This window comes from Nycticebus coucang, chromosome 3 (assembly GCF_027406575.1).
Source record: "Nycticebus coucang isolate mNycCou1 chromosome 3, mNycCou1.pri, whole genome shotgun sequence".
Classification (NCBI taxonomy): Eukaryota; Metazoa; Chordata; class Mammalia; order Primates; family Lorisidae; genus Nycticebus; species Nycticebus coucang.
Window position 1 is genome coordinate 142,010,024 of NC_069782.1, and position 25,986 is coordinate 142,036,009.

At 44.6% G+C, this 25,986-nt stretch overlaps 1 protein-coding gene and 1 long non-coding RNA gene across 38 annotated transcripts in view; one reads left to right on the top strand and one right to left on the bottom strand.

Moving 5' to 3' along the window:
* LOC128581218 (uncharacterized) overlaps nucleotides 1-13,283 on the bottom strand; it is a 30,087-nt gene extending 16,804 nt beyond the window's left edge. The window contains exons 1-2 of the long non-coding RNA XR_008378781.1: nucleotides 12,976-13,283; nucleotides 597-785 (exon numbers count right to left, since the gene is read on the bottom strand). This is a non-coding gene — a long non-coding RNA (uncharacterized LOC128581218). The remainder of the gene's footprint in view (nucleotides 1-596; nucleotides 786-12,975) is intronic.
* A 734-nt stretch (nucleotides 13,284-14,017) lies between these two features.
* The window catches only part of TCF7L2 (transcription factor 7 like 2), a 198,091-nt gene continuing 186,122 nt past the window's right edge, over nucleotides 14,018-25,986 (top strand). For 34 of the 37 annotated variants that reach the window (XM_053583721.1, XM_053583711.1, XM_053583712.1 and 31 more), the window contains exons 1-3: nucleotides 14,018-14,765; nucleotides 15,014-15,080; nucleotides 15,289-15,413. In XM_053583721.1, coding sequence (XP_053439696.1) covers nucleotides 14,577-14,765; nucleotides 15,014-15,080; nucleotides 15,289-15,413 — 381 coding nt within the window. In that variant the 5' untranslated portion in view covers nucleotides 14,018-14,576. The remainder of the gene's footprint in view (nucleotides 14,766-15,013; nucleotides 15,081-15,288; nucleotides 15,414-25,986) is intronic. The other 3 variants (XM_053583736.1, XM_053583735.1, XM_053583734.1) reach the window with 1 other exon arrangement.

Here is a 25,986-nt window from a genome sequence, read left to right on the forward strand (position 1 = left end):
GAAGGTTTATGAGAAAAATGTGAGACAAATTCCACTAATTAGGATCCTTCAAAATTATCTGACCAGTATTCCCCAAAATTGTCAAGGTCAATCAAAAACAAGGAACATTTGGGAAAGTGTCAAAGTCAAGAGGATTCTGGAGACATGACAACTAAATGTGATATGATATCCTGGATGTGATTCTGAAACAAAAAAAGGACATTGGTAAAAACTAAGGAATCTGAATAAAGCATGGACTTTAGTAAATAATAAATAATTCCAGTTCATTAATTCAACAAATGTATCACAATAATGTCAGATGTTATTAACAGGTGCAGAGTATATGGGAACGTTCTATATTCTCTTTTCCATTCTTCTCTATATCTGAAATTGTTCTAAAAGTTAAAGACTAGTAAAAAAACAAACAAACAAATCCAAGAAGTCCTAAATAAATGGAGAGTGGCCATGTTAATGGATGTGAAGACCAAATTGTATTAAGATGTTGGTTCTCCCCAAATGGATCTGTATCAGGAATAAGCAAACTATGGCCTATAAGTTAAATCCAGCCTGCAACCTGTTTTATAAATAGTGTTTTGTTGGAACACAGTTACACTTACCTGTTTATTTTTTTGTTTTTTTGGTTTTTCTGAGACAAGTCACCCTGCTTCTGCCTCCCAAGTAGCTGGGACTACAGGTGTCTGCCACAACACCTGGCCAGAAGCTGTCACCCTGGGTAGAGTGCTTTCGTATCACAGCTCACAGTAACCTCCAACTCCTGGGCTCAAGCAATTCTCCTGCTTCTGTCTCTAAAAACAAAACAAAAGAAAATAAATAGGTATAGGGGCTTGGCGCCCATAGCACAGTGGTTATGGTGCTGACCATATACATGGAGGCTGACGGGTTCAAATCCGGCCCAGGACAGCTAAAACAACTATGATAATTGCAACAAAAAATAGCTTGGCATTGTGGGGGGCATGCGTAGTCCCTGCTACTTGGGAGGCTGAGGCAAGAGAATTGCTTAAGCCCAAGAGTTTGAGATTGCTGTGAGCTGTGATGCCATGGCACTCTACCAAGGGCGACATAGTGAGACTCTGTAAAAAAAATTAGGTATAGGGTCCTGGTACTATGTATCAGCTTCCTAGAGGATGAAGCAATGTTCACACTTCACCTGCTTGGTCTACTCTCTAGAACAGATCCCAAGCCTTTGGTTTCCCTCCAAACAACCATCTGCAAATGTCACAGAGGAAACATTTTCCTGAATAAAAGACACACCCAACTGCTTTCAGGGCAAACAAACTTGACTCCACAGGCCAGGCACTTTTTCTTATTCTTGCCAAATTAAGCACAGGTGAGTTAACCAGCGCTCTGGAGCTGCTAGGTAATGTCCAGACCCTATGTCTTGCAGAGGTTGTGATGGGCCTGGTGGGACAACAGCCATCACTGCTAGATGGAGGTCAGTGTTTGGTTTCGGAGCTCCCTGGGGAGTGCAGGGTGTTGTGCTTGAGGACCACATCAGGAAGAACCAGAATAAACTCTAATGCTCAAAAAGAGTCCTGGGCCCATTAGGAAATGGAGATTACTTGATACAGCCCAAGAGAAAGAGCCCGCATGGTCCAAGGGGAGGGGCCGAAAACCAGGAAAGAGGGTTCTGGGTGATTACTAGGAACAGAAAGAGCCTTCAAAAGCCCAGGGTGTAAGGGTAGCAGGTTGGGCTTAGTTAAAGGTCTAGGATGCTAGGTTTGGGGCCAGCACTAAAAATCTCCAAAGGACGGATTCTGGAAACTGAAGTTAAGGTTGGTCTTTCTTTATAATCCATACCACCTTCCCCAGCCTCAGGAATTGTAACTGAATGTTAGCTATGTGATTGATGAGTGATTAGAAGAGCTAGCAAGGGCAGCAAAGCAGAACAGTTATGATACAATCAGGTACCATAAAAGTCATTCATAGTTTATGACTTGCCCTGTTACTGATATTTTAGCTGCCCCAGGGATTTTTGAGTCACTCCAAGTGAATGGACAACATATCTTTTCCACCACTGACTTGGCTGGAATGTAAGCTCTTACTTGGCACCAGGGACCTGCAATTCACATGTGATCCAGATTTCAGCCTCTCCCTTTGAACCTTCAAGCAAAGCTTCCCCAAAGGAGTAAAACTTGTGAGCAGGTGCCCCATGCCCCCGCCCAGCCTCTGGAGGACAGACATCAAGCCGCAGCCCGAAAAGCAAATCTGAGGCCAGAGAACCGGAAAACACACTATAGGTGTTGGCAGGAGCCTTACATGAATCTGTGCAGATCACATGGGGTAAGATGTCAGACTGGGAGCCCCGAGTGAATGGCCACTCTGCCAAGTTCAATTTTTAAAGTCTCAGCATCTAGCACAGTGCCTCACAGCACATGTGAATCTGCTTCCTAATTGTTCCTTGGATTGAATGGCACTATCGAATGATGATATTACTGAATATGAATATAGATTCTGTAGAACTGTAAAGCTAAGAAATAATTTAAATATGTATATATTACCTGGGAGTTACAGACCATAGACCAAAAAATAAATAAATAAAAATAAAAATAAAACAAAAATGCTTCCAGATGGTGATACAGGAGAATATTTTTATGACCTTGGGGTAGGTAAAGATTTCTCCATAACACACATATTCCTAAAAGCAATAACCATAGAGATTACTAAATTTAAAAAGTTTTGTTCATCAAAATGTACCATGATGAGAGTGAAAAGGCAAGCAATAGGAAGAGAGAAGATATTTGCAAAGCCTGTGTCTGACAAAGGACTCATCTAGAATATGGAAAGAATTCTTATAAATCAATTGGGAAAAGACAAACAACCCATTTTTTTTTAATGGGCAAAACACTTGAACAGGCTTTTTATTAAAGAGAATGTCTGAATAGCTAGTCCCAGCTACTTGGGAGGTTGAGGTAAGAGAATTGCTTATGCCCAAGAGTTGGAGGTCGCTGTGAGCTATGACAGCACAGCACTCTACTCTGTCTCTAAATGAATAAATAAATAAATAAATAAAAATTAAAAGAGAAGTAGTGCAATATAGCAACAATCAGGAGTCCTGGCTAGTATTGACATGAGTGAGTTTCATCAGGTTTTTCCAAGGTTCAATTTTTTAAATCTGTAAAACAGAAATGATTGTAATAAATAAAAGCTACTGGTACTAACTTCACTTTATGCAAGAGAATATGGAACTACAAGGAGGTAAACTAGGTTGCTCAGGACAACCCAGCCAGTGAGCAGAATTGGCAGCTTCAAACTCATCATCCTTAAACCCACGTGGTTGACCTCCTGGCTCATACTGTTTGCAATTGGAAAGTGCGTCTTAAATTGTAAAAGGCTTAGCAAATGTAAGTTTTTATTTATGATTATTTAGGACAGGACATTTTAATTAAAAGTCTGGAGACTATTTACAAAAATTTAAGCGTCAGTGCATTTTCCTGATAAGCAAGCCTAAAAACTAGCTTTGGATTCCCAAAGGAGTCTCTGATAAACTTCTATAAAAGTGGAAGAGTTAGAAGAGCCTTGGTCTGAAGGAGACCATCTAGCCCAGGGTAGCCGGTCGTAGCAGCCTGGACTGGACTGCTGTGTCCTGGGATTCCTCTCTTCCTTTTGACCTATCCGTCCCCACTTTCCTTCCCTTTTAGTCCATAGCAAACCACTTCTGGGAGCCAGCACTCACTCGCCTCCCTCTAGAAGGCAGGGTCCAGGCATGAGAAGACTTCCTCCCTACTCTTGCTTAAGTGGTGGTTGCCAAGTGCTATAGATTATTAAGTTACTAGACAATTGTGATGAAGCCTTTCAGGCTTTCAAAATCTATACACTATGTGCTAGCTGGGAGGGAGGACTTTCCTGCAGGGACAGAGAAAAGAGAGTAGTTAGAGATGCTCCTTGGTGGGGCTGCCCCCCAACCCACTATGGTCATCACCATAGAGAGACCCTAAAAAGTCTTTGCTGCAACCGTGAATATGCCTGCCTTGCTTGTCTTTGGGGCTTGAAAGCCCATCCGTAGAGATATGTTCAATTTGAGTTTAGCAACTTTTTTTTTTTTTTGTAGAGACAGAGTCTCACTGTACCGCCCTCGGTAGAGTGCCGTGGCGTCACACGGCTCACAGCAACCTCTAACTCTTGGGCTTACGCGATTCTCTTGCCTCAGCCTCCCGAGTAGCTGGGACTACAGGCGCCCGCCACAACGCCCGGCTATTTTTTTGTTGCAGTTTTTGGCCGGGGCAGGGTTTGAACCCGCCACCCTCTGCATGTGGGGCCGGCGCCCTACTCACTGAGCCACAGGCGCTGCCCGCAACTTTTTTTTTTTTTTAAGAGATAGGGTCCCACCCTGTTGCTAAGGCTCACTGAAGCCTCTCAAATGCTGAGTAACTGCAACTACAGGTAAGCACTGTCACACTTGACTATTTTTTTTTTTTTGAGACGGAGTCTCATTATGTTACCCTTGGTAGAGTGCTGTGGCATCACAACTCACTGTGGCATCGCAACCTCAAACTCTTGGGTTTAAGTGGTTTTCTTGCCTCAGCCTCCCAAGTAGCTGGGACTACAGGCACCTGCGACAATGCCTGGCTATTTTGTTGTTGTTGTTGTTGCAGTTGTCATTGTTGTTTAGCAGGCCCAGGGCCGGGTTCAAACCCATCTGCCTCAGTGTATGTGGCTGGCACCCTAACAACTGAGCTATAGACGCTGAGGCACACCTGACGAATTTTTATTATTATTATTATTTTTTTTGAAGTTTTTGGCTGGGGCTGGGTTTGAACCTGCCACCCCTGGCATATAGGGCCAGCGCCCTACTCCTTTGAGCCACAGGTGCTGCCCACCTGACTAATTTTTAAAAAAAATTTTGTAGAGACAAAATCTCATTATATTGCCAGGCTGGTCTGCAACCCCTGGCCTCAAGCAAACCTCCTGCCTTGGCCTCCCAAAGTGCTGGGATTACAGATGGTGAACCACCTCACCCAGCCACACTTTCCTTTTCACAGTGTAGTTGCTTTTTTTTTTTTTTTTTTGCAGTTTTTGGCCAGGGCCGGGTTTGAACCCACCACCTCCAGTATATGGGGCCTGCTCCCTACTCCTTGAGCCACAGGTGCTGCCCTTAGTGTAGCTGCTCTTAAGAGGAGTGACTGGGAGGGAGAGAGTAACAGTGATAAGAGGTAAAGTTTGCTAAGCCCTCCCAAGGTGCCAGAATTGTACTAAATCCTGATATTCTACCCCCATCTGGAGAAGCTTATCACAACTGGGAGGGGGATCACGGAGCGGAGGGAGGGCATGCAAGGTTGCCCTTGGCAACTAGTGGGTGGACAATAGGGATGCTGATCTCCATTCAGCAACTCACAGGGGACAGCCACCCACACAACGTTAACAGGGCTGAGGTCGAGAAACCCTGGGGTGTAGTGGGGTGAGGATGAAGAAGAGGGAAAGTTGGGGAGAGAGCCCTGGGCATCCTAGAAGAGGGATAAGGAGGGAGGGATGGATAGCCTTTGGGGGCAAACATCATCTACTTCATGATGTAGCTGGGGCTACACAATGTCACGGAGAATTTGTGAGTGTGATTGTTGTCAGGTTGATCAGGATCCAGTAACAAAAAAAAAAAAAAACACCTGGACTGGGAATCAGGAAACTTGAATTTCTGTTCTGGCCTGGCTGTGTGACAACTTGGATCTCTGGCTGTCTCAGTTTCCTTAACTGTAAAATGGGGATAAGTGTGTTTGCCCTCTCTCCCTCACGTGTTGTGAGAAGCAAGTGGGACAAGCCATAAGAAAGGGCTTGTAGAAGGACAATCCCTTCATAAGACAAGGATGCTACAGGGAGGCCTGGGTGCAGGGCTCTAAGCACATTTTGGATGGGTAGGATTCATCATTATTTTTAAATTAAAAGAGTAAAATGGAATCTTGTGTCATTCCTTGTGCTTTGAAATCCAAGTATGAGAATAAATTCAACAGAGGTTTAAAATGATAAATTAGGTGCAATGCTAGCAATGGCTACCTTAAAATATCCCCAACTTGTGTGGGAGGTATGGATGTAAGAGAAAAGGAGGAAGAAAGTCAACCCATTTATTTCCCAAAATAGAAAGAGCATTATTTCCATTTGGATGACGCAAATGATCTGTGCCAAGTTGTAAAAAAAAAAAAAAAAAATACACATAGGGTGGCGCCTGTGGCTCAAAGGAGTAGGGTGCAGGCCCCGTATACCAGAGGTGGAGGGTTCAAACCTGGCCCCAGCCAAAAACTGCAAAAAAACCCCCAAAAAACCAAAAAAACAAAAAACACATAAAAAAGCATGAGAATGAAAGTAAAAATTATCATCTAGGAAAAAAGAATGCTATCGACATTTTGAAGCATATCCTTCCAAATATTTTTATTTATTTTTTATTTTTTATTTTTTTTTTCCTTCCAAATATTTTTAATGAACAATTATACCTTTTAAAAAAAGGACTCTATAGTAAATGCTCTTTTGTAATTAGCAATAATATAACAGGAACAGCTGGAAGATCACCTTAGAAAGATGCTTCTTGAATAAACCAGTATGTAAGGTTCCTTCAAAGAAGACTGAAAGACAACCAGATCAGACCCTTCTCTTAGAAATATTCCATTTGGGGCAGTGCCTGTGGCTCAAGGAGTAGGGCGCTGGCCCCATATACAGGGGGTGGCGGGTTCAAGCCCAGCCCTGGCCAAAACTGCAAAAAAAAAAAAAAAAGAAAGAAACAATGGAAGAAAAAGTGCCCAATGTATTTAGCCCTACTATGAAACTAATTTAGGGTTTTCACATGAAAGCTTTAACCCAGTTACAACCTAAGAATAGGGGAAAGGGGGAAAGGGAGGGGAGGGAGGGGGGAGGTGGGTAGAGGGAAGGGGATTGGTGGGATTACACCAGCGGTGCATCTTACAAGGGTATATGTGAAACTTGGTAAATGTGGAATGTAAGTGTCTTGGCACAGTAACTGAGAGAATGCCAGGAAGGCTATGTTAACTAGTGTGATGAAAGTGTGTCAAACGGTCTGTGAAGCTAGTGAATGATGCCTCATGATCATATCAATGTACACAGCTATGATTTAATAAAAAAAAAAGTTTGCAAACTCATCCTAGAAAAAGTGCTACACATCTCATTGCTAAATATCACTAGCATCACCAGATGTGCAAGGGAAGTACTCCAAAGGTCACCATAGTGATCGATGTTCAGCAATGGGTAGCACTTTTTCTAGGATGAGTTCATGAACATAATTGTCTGACTTTGTACGATGACAAAAAAAAAAATGTTCAGGAGACTATACTGTAATGTATAAAAAGTTTTATTACGAAAAAAGAAAAATAAGGACGTAAATGTGGTATTATTTACCTATTAAAATAATAAAGAAATGAAATACTTGTCACAGAAAAAAAAAAAGACCCCATTTGGCTTCCAGATAGAGTCATTACCTTTGTCATGGGCTGCAGGGCCTGGTGGGGCTGGGAGGGTCTCGCTCCAGCCCATGATGAACTCTGGTTAGAAGGAGAAACAGAATGGTCGAGCCCTGAAGGGCTCTTCCAGTTCTCCCAGCCCAGGATTTAAGTTTCTTTAGGAGCAGAGCCCTTTTCCAGATGGGTGCGATACTTGCATCCCTGAGCTGTCTATAGACCATCCAAAACCTAGGCCATTGTTGGAAATCATGGGAGAATCAGCATGTGGGTATATAGCCATAGAAAAACACCACGTTTTTCCTGGGAAGGGCACCTGTGTTTCTTATGGGGCTTGGGGGTCATTATAACCTATCACGGTTGGCATCCTGGAACCTTTGAGAAATAAGGATTAATGCTTTCCCTCCCACTCAGGTATTTACAGCATGCCCTCAGGCTACCAAGAATCGGAGTTAGCTAAAGATGACAGTCAACCGGAAGCCTCTTTCCTAGCTGCTGAGCCACCTGCTGCAGGCTGCTGTCTATACTGAGATCCAAGCTCGCTCTGGACCCCAGAACTCATTCATTTAACCTTCTTTCTTTTCCCATCCAAATGAGCAGAAACAGAATCCAGGCATACCAATTTGGATTTTGGAATTTGCAGAAACATTTGGGATTCTGCAAGGGAGGCAGGAGGGTTTGCTGATTCTAATCCAGTCTCTGGTGATTTGATCAACATAGATTTAATCATATCTCCAGTGAGACTGAGGCCAAAGCTGCCGTGACTTTCTAGGGGGACCAAGCCAGAAATCTTCACACTCTGGGCCTGGAGGGTTTTTTTTGGATATTTTGCCTGCTCTAGCCCATGATGCTTTTGGCCAGAGCAGGTGTGTTAGCTTACACCTAGATAAATTACAAGGGAACAAAGTGTCCTCTTCTGAAATTTCACCTGTTCTTTCCCTCAAACAGACATAAACCACCTTATGAGGTTGCTCAATGCTGGCTGACATCATCTCTGCCTCAATTGAAAGTCCACATTTATTTATTTATTTATTTTGAGTCAGAGTCTCACTATGTTGCCCTGGGTACAGTGCCATGGCATCACAGCTCACAGCAACCTCCAACTCTTGGGCTTAAGTGATTCTCTTGCCTCAGCCTCCCAAGTAGCTGGGACTGCAGGTGCTTGCCACAATGCCTGGCTATTTTTTGGTTATAAGTTGTCATTGTTGTTTGGCAGGCCTGGACTAGATTTGAACCCACCAGCTCCAGTGTACGTGGCGGGTGCCCTAGCTGCTGAGCTACAGGCACCGAGCCAGTCCACATGTTATTGTGGAAGATACTTTGGTACCCATCTCATTTTGGAACATAGCTATGGGTTTGAGTGAGCCAAGAAGCTCTGTTATACAGGATGCAGACATTGAAGCTATTTTTTTTTAAGGAAAGAAAAAACCTCAGGCATTTTAATATGTTAAATATACACTCAATTATTAATTCTAAAGACTTCTACACATCAACTAGATGAAACTTTTTTCACCTTTTTCCCCCTTCTCAGAAACATTTAGACCTACCCTAGGGTAATGACTATCGGGAAACCTCTGCCCTGTATATCAGGGTAGCACAAATAATTCAGCATAAAGCAGCCCATGCCTGTAGCCTAGCATTAGGATAAGTATATCTTAAGAAAGTTCTTATGCAGACTTGGCTTCAGGCAATAAAACGTCATAGACGTATAACTGTAGCGAGCGAAATTTCTAGGGAGCAAATTAGGCTGAAAACATCTTCTAGAGATGGATAGAAAGGAATCGTACACCACCCCAAAATAAGACAAGTTATGCAGTAAATGTTTCATTCATTGGCCTTCTTCCATTACTATTAGGGTTAAAAGACATCTTGTCAATAAGAAAAGTATATTTATGGGGGACTGATGTCTTTTGGAAAGGTGTTCTTGTCACAGAGGCCTATAGCAGTAGTAATCAGCTTATGAAGGCAGGTGATGAAACCCTGTACAAATGCTTACATCTCCCCATTAACCCTTGGATCATCAGGCATTATTGTCATTTTATTACCTGGGCCTGTTATTAGTTGAAGCAAGGTGACCAAGCCAGGCACTTCAGGAAAATGTCAGAACAGAAGAGTGTTCCTCAGGATTTCAAGAGGAGGGTGTGAAGGAAGAGGGAGGAAAGAGGGGAAGAGGGATGGGGGGAAGGGATGCTTGTGACGTGGATACCTTTGCCTATCCTTTCCTCCTGCTGAAACAGAAAACTCTTGGGTGTCCAATTTGTGATGTTCCTGTGTTGGCTAAGGGAGTAGTTTTCCTCAAGGTCCAAATAAAGGAACCATCACCCACGCAGAATAAAAAGCAAACAGAAAATCTCACAGTGGAATCAGGACTTTGGCTTCTAAACATTTCCCCATTTTATAGCTTCCTTGCATTTTCAGATTCTTTTTTTGGCTTCCCTCAGCACACTCCCTGCACAGATAAGTCCACATCAGTGGGTAACAGATCATCCATCTCGGACCCTGGATCCTTAAAGAAGAATCATGCAGGAACACAAATAGACCCACACGTGCACATATCACTGCCCAGGGTGACGTAGGAGAATCTTGCCAAGTGATTGGGGGAGCTGAATATGGCTGTCAACATGTATTCCCCACTTCTGGTAAATCTGAGCAGACTATCCTCATTTTTCCTAAATTCTAAAGCCAAGCTTCCAATGTGGTTTGTCTTTCCTGGTGTGCCATGAACCTCGGAGCCAGGACTGGAATGTAGGGTGGAACTGTGGACTCATGGACTCTTTGATTCTCAAAAAGCACCTAAGAAAATATCTGGTCCCACCACCTCATCCCCTAGGTGAGACAAGACAAAGGGGCCACAGACAACACAGCCGATGGCTAGCCTGTCTCCCGGTTAAACACATTCCTGGGTTTCAGTGGGCACCTAACACACCACCAAAATTCTCCCCTGAGGAACCAGCACCTGAAAGGGGATTTATTTATTTATTTATTTTGAGACCCCAAATAAATCTGCCACCCAGGCTAGGGTGCAGTGGTGTCCTTATGGCTCACAGCAACCTCAAACTTCTGGGCTCCAGCAATCCTCCTGCCTCAACCTCCCAAGTTGCTGGCACTACAGGCACTCACCACAATGCCCTGCTTGAAAGGTGATTTATATAATCTGTAACTTCCTTTTCACATTCATTGATAGGGATGGGATGAAAAAGGAAGTCCCCCAGGGACAGGTAACATATTTGATTAAGTTTTAAGGTAAAAGGCAGATTGCTAATATCAATATATATCCACAGGAAAGAAGTTAGTCAAAGGAAGGCTGGGAATGGAGACGGGAGGGGGAGAAAACAGAAAAGAGAAGAAGGTGAAGGGCAGTGGAGGAAGAGGAGGAGGTGAAGGTCGGGGGGCTAAAGAACAGCCACTTATAGTTTGGGATTTGAGATGACCCCAAGTACAGGCTCCAAGGGATAAGGCACAGCTTCTCCCCCATCCCATGCTCCACTCTGCAGAGGCCATTGTGGCAAACTCTCTTGGTTCAGGCTAAAGTCAGATCTGGTCTGGTTTCCTATGTTTTTAGAATCTCTGCCATTTGGGCAGAACTCTTGGTCCTATAAACCACGAGTCATCAGTAACTAGAGAGAAAAGTTGCCTCAACACGTGGATATGAGCCAACAGTCATTTCCAATTTCATACCAAATCTATAAATTACATATCCACAATTGTGGGTCCACCTGACTGTCTTTTTTTTTCTTTGAGACAGAGCCTCAAGCTGTTGCCTTGGGCAGAGTACCGTGGCATCACAGCTCACAGCAACCTCCAACTCCTGGGCTCAAGCGAGTCTTCTGCCTTGGCCCCCCAAGTAGCTGGGACTGCAGGTGCCCGCCACAACGCCTGGCTATTTTTCGGTTGCAGCCATCATTGTTGTTTGGCAGGCCCTGGGCTGGATTCGAACCCGTCAGCTCAGGTGTATGTGGCTGGCACCTTAGCCACTTGAGCCACAGGCGCTGAGCCCCACCTGACTTTTTAAAAAAAATTGTATTACCTTGCTTCTTGCCAATTGCAGTTCTAGTTTTGTCCCCCTTCCTCTCCCCAACTTGGGCATCACCTGAAGCCCTTCCAGAGACTCAGGGGTATTAGCTTTCTGAGATCTTGCTGGTCTACTCACGCCTTTCTATGGCACTAAGCAATGAAATTAGATGTGGCACATATGCTATCATGGAATAACTTTTAATTGCTAATTAAATCAGAGATTTAAGGAAAGATTCAAAAGCGTTCCCTTTGAATGAGAAAAATAAGGACATGCCAAAATGGATGAGGTTAATAATCACTGGAAGAAAGCCTCTTAGTATTTACATATGATAAAAATGCAGAGCAGTACATTAAAAACAGTAAGCACACTTTTAAAAATTTCAATTCAGTACATTTATGAGCTTTTATTATATAAGCAGTCCTATAAAGGACATAGAAGACCTCATTATGCCACTTAATTCAAATCAGGGTTAGATGAAAAAAACTCCACCACATAGGACAAAGAAATCGCCATAAAATTGAGTCACCATAAATGTGTTCTAATTTAAGTAAATAAGCCCCTAAAATGGGCCTTAGGAAAGTCTACACTGTATATAGACAGACTCGGGCACACCAAGTACACAGGTGACAATTAGCAAGTGTGTAAAAGCTATGGTCATTTTGCTAAATGTGTAAATCTAAAGGCGACTAAATGAAAAGACCTAAAAAAGGAAACCGTTAAATCCATTTGTACATGGATTTAACAGTGAAGCATTTCATTCTTCATGTTTTTACTTGGTGTCTTGAAATAATCCCCTTTCTGTCTCCACTCTCCCTCTTAGACTCTGCGCCCGCCTTATTTATTTATGAAGTCTGAAGGTTAGTCCTACCTGCTGAGACTAATTAGCCCTGTGCTTTGTATCCTATGCAATCCTGTCTGATTAAATGTACACATTTGTTTTACTTCTTTTCAGGCTCCTTCTCTCTACTTCTAATTTTCTGATTAATATTAAAGTTGGGAGTTACAGTGATTCTCCTCTGCCTCTCCCCCCAACCCATTTTTTATTTTGCCTGCATCTTATTCTTTAGTGTGCAAATGTGGTTGTGAATTTTTTCCAGTGTGGGGGAATTCGTTGGCCTTGTCAATCTCGGCATCATTATTTTTAGTAGTCTTCTTTCTGAGACCTTAGCCTATAAAACAGTTTTGTTGAAGGCCCAAACTCTCTAAATATTACATGGTAAATCTGCTTTCTTTTGGAAACCTAGGTGCTAGTTGGTGACCAGCTGAAGACCGGGTGAACTTTGTTAAGGAAAGGCAGAATAAGTACATCTTGGTCTCTAGACCAACATGGCAAACTAGGCAATTTTTTAATTCTTTATTTTTTTTCTGCAGGTTCTTTTTGTCACCTTTTCATGTTGTAATGTCCAGTCCACTGCTCATTGGATACCTGCAAGAAAATGAACGCTCTCCCTCCATCGTCAAAACTGTGTTTTGGGACCTGGGCCTTTCCCCTTTAGCATAATTTTCTTCCCCATTTTGTAGCAAATCCATCTACTCCCCAGGGGTCTGTACCTGAAAGTCAGCAAATACCTGCCTCAAGCCCCAGGTTTTCCATGTGCTCCGGGAGGTCCTCCAGCCTGGGTTTGGTTAGCAATTTCCTGCCAGAGCCATCTACATCTTGATTATTTGGTCGTCTTCAGACCCCCTTGGAGAAAGGCTCCAGCACAACTGATCCCAGGGGTTGGTGAACTTTCAGTTTTATTTTCCCCATGGGTGTTAACGCCCAAACTTTTCACCTCCAAAGTCAGAAAGGACTTTGAATCCTAGCTCATTTCCTACCACCTCCGACGTCAGTTAAAAAAAAGAACAGTACTCTACATTCAAAAGAATCATATATAGTATTTCCTTAAGGATATTTTTAATGCCCCAAACAAGCACAGTATTTGTTTTTTTTTTTGGATAAAAAGTCATCTTGGCATATTTATTCTAGCCGGACTTAACATTTAATGAAATGATTCACTATTAATAAGAAAAAAGGAGGGCGAAGACCTCGGGGGTCACTAGTTTCTTCACTGTGAGAGGACCAGGAACTTTGCCCAGCCCTTCACTTCCCCAGGGTCTCTGGAAAGTGGAGGGTTGATCTTTTGCTTCTGACCACTTCTGTTGCAGCCCGCCTAAGAGTGGCCGATTTCACTGCGGGATTAACCACTAAACACTCCCCCCCACTCGCCCGTCCTTTCCCACAGCACTTCCCTCCTTTTCCCCTTCTTTGAGACTTATTTCTAATATTTCTAAAGTGCACTTTTTCAGGGCCTCCAACATCCCCGCCCCCCAAGTGGGCTTTCCTTCCGTCTTCCACGGCTCGGATTCTTGACTCCGTTGGTCGCCACCCCCTTCTCCCTCCTCTTCCAGTCCGCATTGTCTTTCAGAAACCGCCCCCCTCCCGGAGCGAGTCCCTGCACCCTCGCCCAGACTCCCGGGCTCGCCCGCACTGCGCGCAGGCCGCTCCCCTAGCACACTCCTCCCTCCGGCTCCCCCTCCCTCCTCCCTCTCCCGGCGCCCTAAAGGATCATTGTTAGCCGCCCCCGCCCCGCCCACCCGGGCTGCTTATTTATGCACACGTCACCGGGACGGCCCCGCCCCCGGCATCTCATTAAGGCGAGTGTGTTCCTCTCGCCCTGTCAATAATCTCCGCTCCCAGACTACTCCGTTCCTCCGGATTTCGATCCCCCTTTTTCTATCTGTCAATCAGCGCCGCCTTTGAACTGAAAAGCTCTCAGTCTAACTTCAACTCACTCAAATCCGAGCGGCACGAGCACCTCCTGTATCTTCGGCTTCCCCCCCCTTTGCTCTTTATATCTGACTTCTTGTTGTTGTTGGTGTTTTTTTACCCCCCTTTTTTTATTTATTATTTTTTTGCACATTGATCGGATCCTTGGGAACGAGAGAAAAAAGAAACCCAAACTCACGCGTGCAGAAGATCTTCCCCCCCTCCCCTCCCCTCCTCCCTCTTTTCCCCTCCCCAGGAGAGAAAGACCCCCAAGAGAAAAAAAAGTTCACCTTGGACTCGTCGTTTTCTTGCAATATTTTTTTTGGGGGGGCAAAACTTTTTTGGGGTGATTTTTTTTTTTTTTTTTTGGTTTTTCTTCTTCCATTTTTCTTCCAAAATTGCTGCTGGTGGGTGAAAAAAAATGCCGCAGCTGAACGGCGGTGGAGGGGATGACCTAGGCGCCAACGACGAACTCATCTCCTTCAAAGACGAGGGCGAGCAGGAGGAGAAGAGCTCCGAAAACTCCTCGGCAGAGAGGGATTTAGCTGATGTCAAATCGTCTCTAGTCAATGAATCAGAAACGAATCAAAACAGCTCCTCCGATTCCGAGGTAGGAAAAGCCCCCCGGGCTGGGGGGGGGTTTAATCTATTTCCTGAGCCTGGCAAACGTCGCAGAAAGGGGAGAAATCGGGGCTGGGGGCGGCGGCGGGGCCCGGCCGGCAGCGTGTGCGTGCGGGGCCACCATTGCAGAAACTTGTAACCCTGTTTTCTCTCTCCCCCCACCCCGCTGATTCTCTTTCTCCCCCCTCTGCCTGGCGTTTGCCCCCTCGCCCTCCCCTCTTCCACCCCTCCGGGAAGGCGGAAAGACGGCCTCCGCCTCGCTCCGAAAGTTTCCGAGATAAATCCCGGGAAAGTTTGGAAGAAGGTGAGTATGCCCCACGCGCCCCGCAGCCGCCCGGAGCTGCCCCCTCGGGCCGGCCGCCCCGCGCGCCCCGGCCTCGCGCCCCGCTCGGCCCGGCCGTGCCGGCCCCGCCGGGTCGCCCGGCCCGGTGGGGCACTTTCTAAAAAGTTTCTCTTCGCTTTCTCCCGCTCTGCGCGGCCGCCGCCGTCCCCTTGCCGCCCCGCCATGTTAGCGGCCAAGAGGCAAGATGGAGGGCTCTTTAAGGGGCCACCGTATCCCGGCTACCCCTTCATCATGATCCCCGACCTGACGAGCCCCTACCTCCCCAACGGATCGCTCTCGCCCACCGCCCGAACCGTAAGTGCCTCCGCGCCCGGCCCCCGCCCGCTGCCCGCCCGGCCCCGCATGCGGCCCCTGCCCTGCCCCCTCCCCGCCCCCCGCCTCCTCCCTCTCTCCCCTCCCCCGCTTGTGGCCCAGGCAGCCCGAAACTCTCCAAACTTTTCTGCCTTTTGTGGACTGGATTTGTTTGCACTTCGCCATGTTCTTGCTTTCAGTTTGCTGCCTCGTGATGTTGGGAGACCTTTCTTTCCAAGCAGAGCTTTGTTGGGGGGAAAATATCAGAAGAACTTTTTTGCGCTCTGATTTCCCCCCGCCCCCTTTGGTGGTGGTTGTTTCTTCATCCTGGGAAGATGACTGTGTGGCTCTTTCTTTGCTCCCTCTCTCTCTTCCTCTCTCTCTTCCTTTCCTCTTCTGTGGCGTCTTGGGCTTTCCCCGGTTAACCCCTTGGCTGCCGCTGCCGGGCACTGAGTGACTGGGCTGCGCCCGGCGCGCGGGGTAGGGAGTGGATTTTCCTTCAGGCGTTGGACTTGGGAGCTGGCGAGCGCGCAGAGCCGGGGGCCCTGCAGAAGTGCCTCGGCTTTCTCTTAAGGGAGCTATTTATTAAGCCCTTTAGTGGCGGTCACTGGCCCTCGGCCCTCCTTCTCCCTTCTCCTGGAAGGTCAAACTTCCCAGACTGGTCCCACCGCAAACTTGGGGGCTCTCAGGCGACCTTTTCTTTGGCAACTCCGCAGGACCGCGGGAGCCCTGGCGGATGTGGCGGGCTCGGCTGCCTGGCGCACTGGCTGCGGGCACTCCCGGGCCTCTCCGGGTGGCAGGGCTGTACGAGGTGGGGAGGCCCCTGTGGCCCGGCTTCTTGGTTTGTGTGGAGCTGCAAGGGCCTCCTCCGAACGGACTTGATGTATTTCTAGGGAATTTTGGCGCCTTGGGGGTGTATACCCGGGTCTGCACTCGCCAGCTTCCGAGTAGGCCCTGAGTGGGCCCTGGGGGGCCAGAGACCAGGGTGTGCGGGCTAAAGGAGGTGGTGGGGGCAAGGGAGGCCGGGGGTGCCTCTTCTTGAAGGGAGTGGGCCTCTGATCACCAGGCTCCCAACTTTGGGGGCCCCAGGGCGGCGCGGGGTGTCAGGCTCCAGGGGCGCTTCCTCAGCGTGCTCCCCGCGCTCACCCCTGACTTTTGTTAAGGTGGCTCATCCCCTTCCCCCACCGGCCTCTGCCGCCTGCCCTCGCCCTGAATCCCCTCCTTCCCGTCCCGCTCTCCCTCCCATCCTCTGAAAAGCCTGCATCGAGTCTCTGCACTCCAGACGCGTTTGTGCCTGGCTTCCCGGGATTGTCATTTTGCACCTTCTCTGTGTCCCTACCCCTTACTTATACACACTACTTTTGTTTTTTCTTTTTCGGTAACTTGAGGTAGTAATTTGAAATAATGCACCTACTGTTAAGCAGCCGTGGATTCGGTGCTAATGGCCGAGGGCTTGCCGGACAGGAGTCGATCAGATCTACAAGTGTTTTTAAGCATTAAAATATTAACTATCAGGTTTGACTTGTTTTTTGGGGCCCTGGCAAAATGGCAAGAGCATGCTAGACCGGTCATTTTTATGGCTAGGAAGGAGAAATAATTATTCCTCCCCCCACGCCGCCTCCCCAGCGCCCAGGCTTCTGCGTGCTTGGGAAGCTGTGGAGCGCTTCGGCCGATCCCCTCCTGCAGGGCCAGCTCTTTCGGGCTGCAGCGCCCAGGCTTTGGGCTTGCTGCTGTAGGGGAAGCACAGTCCTGTTACTTTCTATTTTTCTTGAAAGCTTATGGGGCATCTTAAACCGGACTATTGGGCTCAAAATCGGAGTGTTCCGTGTACTAACAAACCCGACCAAGCAACATTCCAAAGAAACCCGGAGAATTTCTCCCTCTCTTCCCCTCCCTCCCATACCACGGAAACCTCCTTGGTATCATTTTAAAATCCACTTAGCCATCCAAAAGGCCATCTGAATATTGAGCTTTGATGGCGGGCTTGCTGGTTTTCTTGACTGTTCAAACTCCCTGTCTCGACGCTGGCAGTCTTGCAGCTCCTTCTAAAACTTGAGCAGTTGTGTTGTGCTGTAATTAGGAAACAGGGAAATTGTTAAAGGCAAATAAATGATTTCCCGGAGCGAAAAGGAAGGCTCCCGAGGATCCGGCCCCTTTTGTGGGCTTTACAGGAATAGAGGGCGTCTAGTTATTTTAATTGTGGCCGTAGCGGGTGGCCCTGTGCTGTGACATCAGATGGAGTCTGAGGAGACATTTCTGAACTCAGTAGGCAGTTTTAGTATTTACATGTCAAACACCAGCAGACATCTTTGTGTACACTGCCCCTTCCTCCTTTTTCTCTGTTACCTGGGTTAGATTATGCGCTCCAAAATTGAAGTTATTTATTTAGGCTGGTCAGCAGAGCAATGGAAATGAGGTCGGTAGGCTGTTGTGTGTCACTCCTGACGTCCTGGATCAGAGAGCCAGCTTGCAATTCCAGATTTGATACAGCTGCAGGAGCAATCTATAGGCGAGACAGCGGTCTTTCCAAGCTCATCAGAAATTCTTAGTGCTTTATAGTCTGTTTTTGAGGGCAAGGTGTAAAGACAAATTAGCTGGATGTTTTATTCTTTTCCGGTTGCTTCTTGGTGGTGCTTTTTGTTACATTTTCTGTTATTTATGAATGTACCTGTAAGCATCTGCATCCTTTAAAAAGCAAACTCTCTGGAACCCTGATTTCTGCTTTTCTATTTAAGAATGTAAAGAATTAAGGAGTATCATTAAGTCGGCTTGTGATGAATAATACATTATCTCAAAAATAATGCTTTAATTGCCGAAGATGCCATAAAGCTTGATAGTAATAATTTTATTTTAAAACGACAAAGATGTCTGCATAACATTAATTTAGCCTTTGATACAGTAATAGGAATGGCTTTTAGAAAGACAGATTCAGATATAAAAATGCATTAAGTAAGGAGAGATTTACTTAAGTAGATGGGAAGTGTTAGAACGGCAAATATTAGAATTGTGGTAACATTTGTGCGCTAAAGGTAAGTTGTTAGGAGAAAGTAGTTTTACAGTTCTTTTCCTCCTGGCAAACATAGGGATATGGTAGTTGAAATTCCAGTTAGGTTTGAAATTTCATTTTAAGGGATTGATTATTAGAATGCTTGCATTTTCTTTTATCCAAAGTTATTTGCTTTTCAACTGAACTATTTGCTACTAGGTTGAACAGATAAATAAGCAGCATCTTGAATTCATTTTTGAACTTGGAATCCAGCATTTTAAAGGAAATCAAGAGGGGCCTATTCATTGAGGTTTTATTTAGCCAGGCAACTTCTCTTTCTGGTTTGTTAAAATGGATGTTTTCTCATCACTCAAACAACATAATCCTTTCTAATACAAAAGATTTAGACCTTGGAGTGCGAAGGGTTAATGGTGGTCCCTCCCTGTTGTCCTCCCACCCCCCACCTCATTCTTGATTGTTTTGACAACACTTTTCAAAGTGTGACATTCCAAGCCCCTACATAACAATGTAATATTACTGTAATTACACAGGTCATTACATTTTAAATAGAGAACAATAAAATGCTTATCGCCCTGAAAAAGAACAGGTGTTCTTGCCACTTCTTTGGTATTTATGCTAATTGTTTTTCATCTTCAGAAATATATTTATGGCAAGCTTGTTTAGATTTCAATCTCAATGCACCAGTTTTAATTCCACGCTCATCTTTATAGGTTGTGGTTTAATGTCTGCAATATGGATTATGTGCTCAATATTCACCCAATAAGTCATAGTTTAATGATTATAAATTTAATATGCCAGCCCTTTCCAGTTTGTTGATACTGAAGCTTGCTGAAGGCCCAGAAACAAACTCTTAGGCAGTTGGGAGCCTAAAGTGCTTTATCTGGAAGAAGTGTTTTTGGAAACTTCTGACTTGCTTAAAGGAAGTAACTTTGACCGATTTAGAACAGATTTTGAGGAAAACATCCCCCCCTTCTTGTTAGGAGTCTTTCACTTTGGTTTTAATTTTACTGATAGGGATTTCATGTAGAGGCACTGCTGGAAGTTGGTCAGCTTTCTATTCCTCAGCAAGCTGTGAAAAAGTTACAGGAAGGTTTCCAGGGCCTTGCTGATCAAGAAGGCTGTTACGCAGTGCTGCTTCACTGCCGTTCTACGCGCCATTTAAAAAAACAAAAAACTTGGTTTAGAAAACTAGCATTTTAATATTTGCACCAGGGGCTGCCCTTTTGAAGATGATAGTAGAAGTCTTTCCAGGTTCTGAATGCCTTCTTTAGATGGCACGAGGTGCCTGGGTGTGTGCAGAAAGTGCCTAGATTTCTTGGTGTGGAAATTCTGGTGCAAGTTTTCTTACACTTGTGCAGTGGGTAAACTAGAAGGTATCTAAAAGGATTTTACATTTTGTCAGAGGTTTCACAGCAGGGGCCCCCGAATCACATTAAAAATGCACTGTAGAGAAAGGACAGCTGCAGATTTTTGTGTGGACGCGTGTTTCTGGACCATGACTAAAACTCCGAGGACCTTTTCCCCAGCTGTCTGGAAGTTATGTGGAAGTTGGTTTATTGGCAGTTAAGTATGAGACAACCTGGATTTAGCAAATGCTCTCTCCTACACAGGAAGTAGATGACATTATATTGGGGGAAGGGAGGAGACTTCAGGCAAGGAGTGATTTACTCTTTTTTTGTAAATCACCATGTTGCCAAATAAATAAGTACTTTCCAAGGAAGTAGGTGTAAGCTTTTTAGCTTTGGTGAGTGGAACTAGTAGATAGTATCTTTGACCGCATTTATAACTCTTTTGAGGTGACACATTTCAAAGTTTTGAAAAGGAGGGTGGACCAGATTCTTGAGGGTTTTGTTTTTGAAGGGATGTGGGATGTGGGCATCTGAGTTTCTTCTGGGAGTGAATTTTGGCAACCGTGTAAGTAAATCTTCAACTCTAACTTATAATTGAGCACATTTGTGAAGGAAATGGTTAATTTTACAACCAAAGGCAAACTTGCACCTCGACAGGTCTGCTGAAAGAAATGTGCACCAGTCCTTTGCTGGCAAGCGCGCCACCGTGTCATAAATCCACAGGCTTTATTTACAGCCCATAACACTTATGAATGTTAAGATATTTGACGCCACGTTGGCCTTATAATATTCAAGGTCCGCAGACATTGGCAGTAGCTCAAATTTCTCTCACTAATTATAAGCAATGAGATGGGGTGGGGGAGAGCCCAACGCAAATGCTGCCCTCCCTCCCTCCAGTTCCCCCCCATCTGAGTTTACTGAGACAGACACCTTCCCCTCCCTTGGCAGCTGACTTGTACTTCCCTAGGCTATTGTTACACACATTTATGAAGAGCACTTTCAGGGATGGAAATTCAGAGGGGGGCTCTGCACAAATGCCTTTTTCTAAAGCAAAGTTGCTCTAGGTGTTGGCTCCTCCTCCTCTTTCTTGTGATTTCTTTTTCCTTCCTTCCTTCCTTTCTTTTTTTTTCTTTCTTAATCTCCCCTCCAAACTTCCCTGTCCTTTTTTTTTTGGAGACTTTTACACTGCCTATATTGTGCATTTTCCCCAGAATATTTAAAGAAACCCGATAGGGGAGACTGCTCTTTATATGATGTTCCACTGAGCTGGGAGGGTCAATGTACACATTGCGTAGTGCACTGGTTAACATGAGAAGTTACTCCTCAAAAATGTGAGGAGAGTTGATTAGAAGAATTTAGTAGATGAGGAGGGGGAAATCCACAAAGGCCCTGTTATCTGGGGAGGAGGCAGAGAACAGCGACTTGAGAAACAAAGATGAGCAAGGTGAAGAAGAGAGGACAGAGATTTGGACTTGGGGGAATTGAAATTGGGGATTAGAAGCTGCTTTGTGGGGGAGGTGGGAGTACCGTGGGAGGGCCTGTTAGCAGGATATTGGTTTGCTCAGCAGGTTGGTTTCAATTCCCTGGTCACCCAAGGTGTCCTGTCTGCAACAGATAGGTTTTACATCAGTTACCCTGTAAGCATTTGGGGCTGGGGAGCCTGGGTGGGGCATCATTTGTGGTTGAGACCCTGATGTGAGAGAGGAATTGTCCTGCCGGTTTTAATTTATGTTTAAAAAGTGGACGGTTCTGGGGTGTGTGTGTGTGTGTGTGTTGCAAACTAACCACGCTGTAAAGGGGGGAAGTGTGGGATTCCGAGGCTGAGCGGCACAAGGAGGTGATGGCTGTGTCATTTCTGGCTAGATCTTTCCTTCCATCTACCCCAAACTTAAAGACCCAGGCAGAAAGGTTTTCCTTTCTAATCAATGGAATGCAGAAACTTACCAGCCCTCAGGGATAGATGTGAATCCCTAAACAGCTCATTACAAAGATGGGGCTGTGGGATCTTTGAACGGGTTATCGGCTGCGGTGTTCTTCGGTTTTCCCATGATAGGTTTTTCTTCCTTAGGCACATCTGATTTCGGGCTGGTAATTCAGCCCCATTATATTTTATTCCTTTTGTCATGAAAGTAGCCCCCAAACAGTTCAGTCTGCAGAGGAAGGAATAGCTAGGAGTGGGATCAGTTCTGAAGGAGTTAAAATTGCTCCCTAAAGTTTGGCATCATGAAAATAAATTTGAGGCCTGGTAGGCATTAGCAGGGCACAGCACATTTACAGAGCTTAATTAGTACGAACTGTAATTGTTCATGGTCTGCCAGAAGAAGTAATGTTCAGGAAAAGTGGAGTCCCTCTCTTGCAGTCTTCAGTTTGAAACCGATAAATCACTTGCATATTTGTGTAGTGATTCAAATGGAGCTAAGACCTCTCCCATCCCAACATGTGGTAAATTGTAAAGTCAATGAATTGCAGATGTAGGCTACAGTGAGATTCTCTAAGACAATGCAGAATGAATGGGAAAGAGTGATGCTATAAATATTTACTGAGAAGGTAACTAGGTTCCTTCGTGCTGGGCCAATTAGGATGTACTAAATATATTAGCAAAATGCTTAAAAAATCGAGAGAATTTGTGCGGGTCTTTGGGTGGGTTGGTTTGTTTTGGAAAGTGAAATAAAAGGCACTATGTTATTGTCATGTCAGTTTTATGGCATACCAGGGAAGGGCACATGAAACCCACATTAATGCAAATTAATTCGTTATGAGTTGCGCCGCTGTGACTGCTAAATGGAGTAATGATGGGGCATCATTTTAAGAGTGTTAGTGTAGCAACTTTTAATGAAAAATGCTGTGTTGGGAACATGTCTCAGCACTTCAGCCCACGTGTTTTTATATATGCTAGAAATATGTTTTGTACAAGAGAGGAAACTTGATTTACTTAATTTTGCCCCCAGTGCAGGAACTGTAATTATGTTTTGATGCTGAAAGAAAAGCATCTAGTTTTTCTCAAAAATCAACCCAGAAATGCTTATTATAACCAAGTTCAACTGCAATTTTTTCCTTTTTTTTTTTTTTGTGCAGCACAAAGTGGAAAAACAATGAATGTAGCATCCCCCCAAAGACCTATAGATAAAACTTTTTTGAAGCGATTTTTCCCGTTTTTTTCTTCTTAGAGGATTTTGGTCTCAGGCTATGTTGCAAGTCAATACTTCTTTCCCCAAATGTGAGTAGGTGGATATGTATGGAAGCTGTAAAAGTTAATGATCGTTCTCTGACTCATAGCTGATGGTTTCAGGTTGAGGAAAAGAAAAATTAATGAGGGTAAATAGATATTTGATGGCACATCGAGACAGTGGGAGAGATTGTTCTTGTGTCTAAAGGCGTGCATTTTGCTGCAGCAGAATTTCTGAGGGAGAATGCCAGGAAGGAAAAGGGGATGCCATTGTTAAGTTGTTGTTTTAGGGTAGTACAAACGGTCAGTGTCTAGATCTTTGCAGGAATGTTTAAACTTGAGGACCCACCAGTCAATGCTGGTTTTCCTTTCCTCTTGAAGCTGGAGGCCCCCTTGGTACTTTTTATAAGTACAGGCAGTAACCCAAAGTCTTGCTTAAAAGTTTATTTCCCATTAAATGTAAAAAGCTCTCAGCATAGGCTGGGGGCGTGGGATGCTGTGCACATAATAGTCTGCTGTTACTACCTCAGCCCCTCAAATGACTAATGACCTAAGAAAAGGTCTTAGATACACAAAAAAATAAGTGTCACTTAAGCTAATGACATGGAAATGGTAGTAGCTACAGAGTAATGAGGAAAGGGAACCACAAACCCACAACCTCTTTGGAAATGGATTGATTTTATTTTATTTTTTAAATAACAGACAAGGCCAAGTGATTCATAAAACTGAAAATAAAAGTAAATGCTCCACCTCTTCCCAATTTAGCAGAATGAGTAAGCATCAGAAATTAACCTTCTTGTTGGAAGTTAACTTAGTGATGGAGAAACCACCATTGGGTTCCATTTTCTTTTTTTTTTCAGTCATCTTTGAGGATGATATTCCTGTGATTGAAAAAGAAGCCATTTCCTCTTCCGCGCATCTCTGTGCATCTCTGATGTTTTGTATCTGAAACATCAAATTCAGAGCCAGTAGTGTTAGTAGACATAAAATGTGAGGAATGAAGATAGGACAGTAATGAGGGAAGCAGTTAATTGTAAAATGCTGGTCTTTAAATTGTTGAGGAATTTCGTAAGCCTGCGCTGAGCCCTGCCAAGTCTTCCTGCTTCCTTCCTCTGGACAAGTGAGGACAGGGAATCTGGGGGTGGTGGAGTGGGCTTGCTTCCTATACGCAAGCACCCAGGAAGGGGAAAGATTTTTATCGAAAAGTACCTTGGGGTTACCATTTGGTGCGTCTCCTGGGCACTCCAGGGAGGGAGGCAACATGCTGAAGGTGTGGCCCTTGTCCTGGTCAGAGTAGCTTCCTTGGCTGGGTGTGGGAGTGCTCCCCGAGTGCTCCCAGCAGGCGGCATGAAACTCAGATGTCCTCTTGCCCTGGATCTCTTTGGCTTCCCATATCTTCCCAAACACAAAGGGTCAACCGTCGTCTTGTTTTCTGCTTCCTTCTATCTTCTAGAAAGAGATAAATGATTGTTTCAGTTTAGAGTGCCAAAAGTTTACCGGGTATTTGTACTTTATCCTTGTCATAAAAAACACTATACTGAATGAGGCATCTTGGCATTTTACAGGGAAGGAAAAAGGAGTGAAAATGTGCATTTTAGAAAAGTAATATTTGGAGAAAGAGATGGTGAAAAAAAAAACTCAAAGGAGAAACAAGAAAAATTTTAAGTTCTTGTTGCCGTAGCTGAAGGAAGTGAAGCTTGGAAATCTCTTCAACACTGGCTGGGAGGAAGGAGCTTACTTAGACACAGAATGAACTGCTTGTTCTGGGTGTGCTTCTGAGCTGAGGGAGGTTTTTCTGTGTTGCTGGACACCTGAGGGAAGTTAGATTGCTTAGGGGGTGTTAGAATGTCGTGTGTGTGTGTGTGTGTGTGTGTGTGTGTGTATGTGTGTGTGTTTGAGAGAGAGAGAAAGAAAATTTGTCCTACAAATTTCTTTGCTAGAATCTTAAGGAACTGAAGCTGTATTTTTACTGTTTTGGTTGAAGCATTTTCTCCAGGGTTGTTGGTGTTATTTGGGTGACAATGAAGGCAAGGATTAAGAACAGAACTGGACAAGTGAAAATTGAATTTGGATTAGCCACAGTCTCATTAATTTATTCAGAAGACTGTGCCTATATATGAATTTTTTTTTTCCACAGCATACCCTTAGTTATCAGGTGTCCATTCAATTTTAATTGACGATATAAGATTCCTGTAGTTACCCTGAGTACAGATTGCCTAGGGCTCTGCAGGGTTTGTGGGAAGAATAGCGGACAAGTTTCCATTAAGCTCTGAATTAGGCAATTGGAAAAGAGGAGAATAAAACCAGCTGAAAAGAGAGGGACAAGTTGTTAGTGTTGCTTCTAAGCAGAGCTCTCCTCTCAGACAAGAGCTGCTCTCCAGCCAAGAATTTCAAACTCGCAGAGAAACCTGTCCCAGGCACAGAAGTTGTTTTAACATGATGCAGAATTGTCACAGTAATTAGTGCAATCTCCGTTTACTGACTGGCAGTTTTTACAAAAAGGAGAGGGGTACCAAGGGGGCAAATGCATCTTTCTTTTTCAGCGGTTTACTTTGGATGAATTGCTTCTGAGTGTGTTGGGGGAGCTGTGTGTGGAGGGCAGATCTTCAGTTGCTTTAGGCAAGTGTGGTTTATTCTGCTTGGATGGGTATGGGGATTTTTTTTGTTTTTTTAGCTCCCTTTATTATGCCATCTTTTAATTTTGATCAGTATTCTGTTTGTGACAAGCAGACTTACATCTTTTGTATATGTACTATTTTTGTTTGTTGATTTGGAACAAATAACAGAACATCTAAAACAAATAAACTTTTTTTGTTTATTTGGCCCACTGTATCCCCAGAAAATGAATTCTTAGAGCCTTATCCTCATGAGCAATATGGATTTAGACTTTTAAAAAAAAATTAAGTTAGGGCAGCGCCTGTGGCTCAAAGGGGTAGGGCGCTGGTCCCATATGCCAGAGGTGGCGGGTTCAAACCCAGCCCTGGCCAAAAACCACAAAAAAAAAAAAAAAAAAAAAAAAATTAAGTTAGGCCAAAAGTTCTTATGTGAATTTTT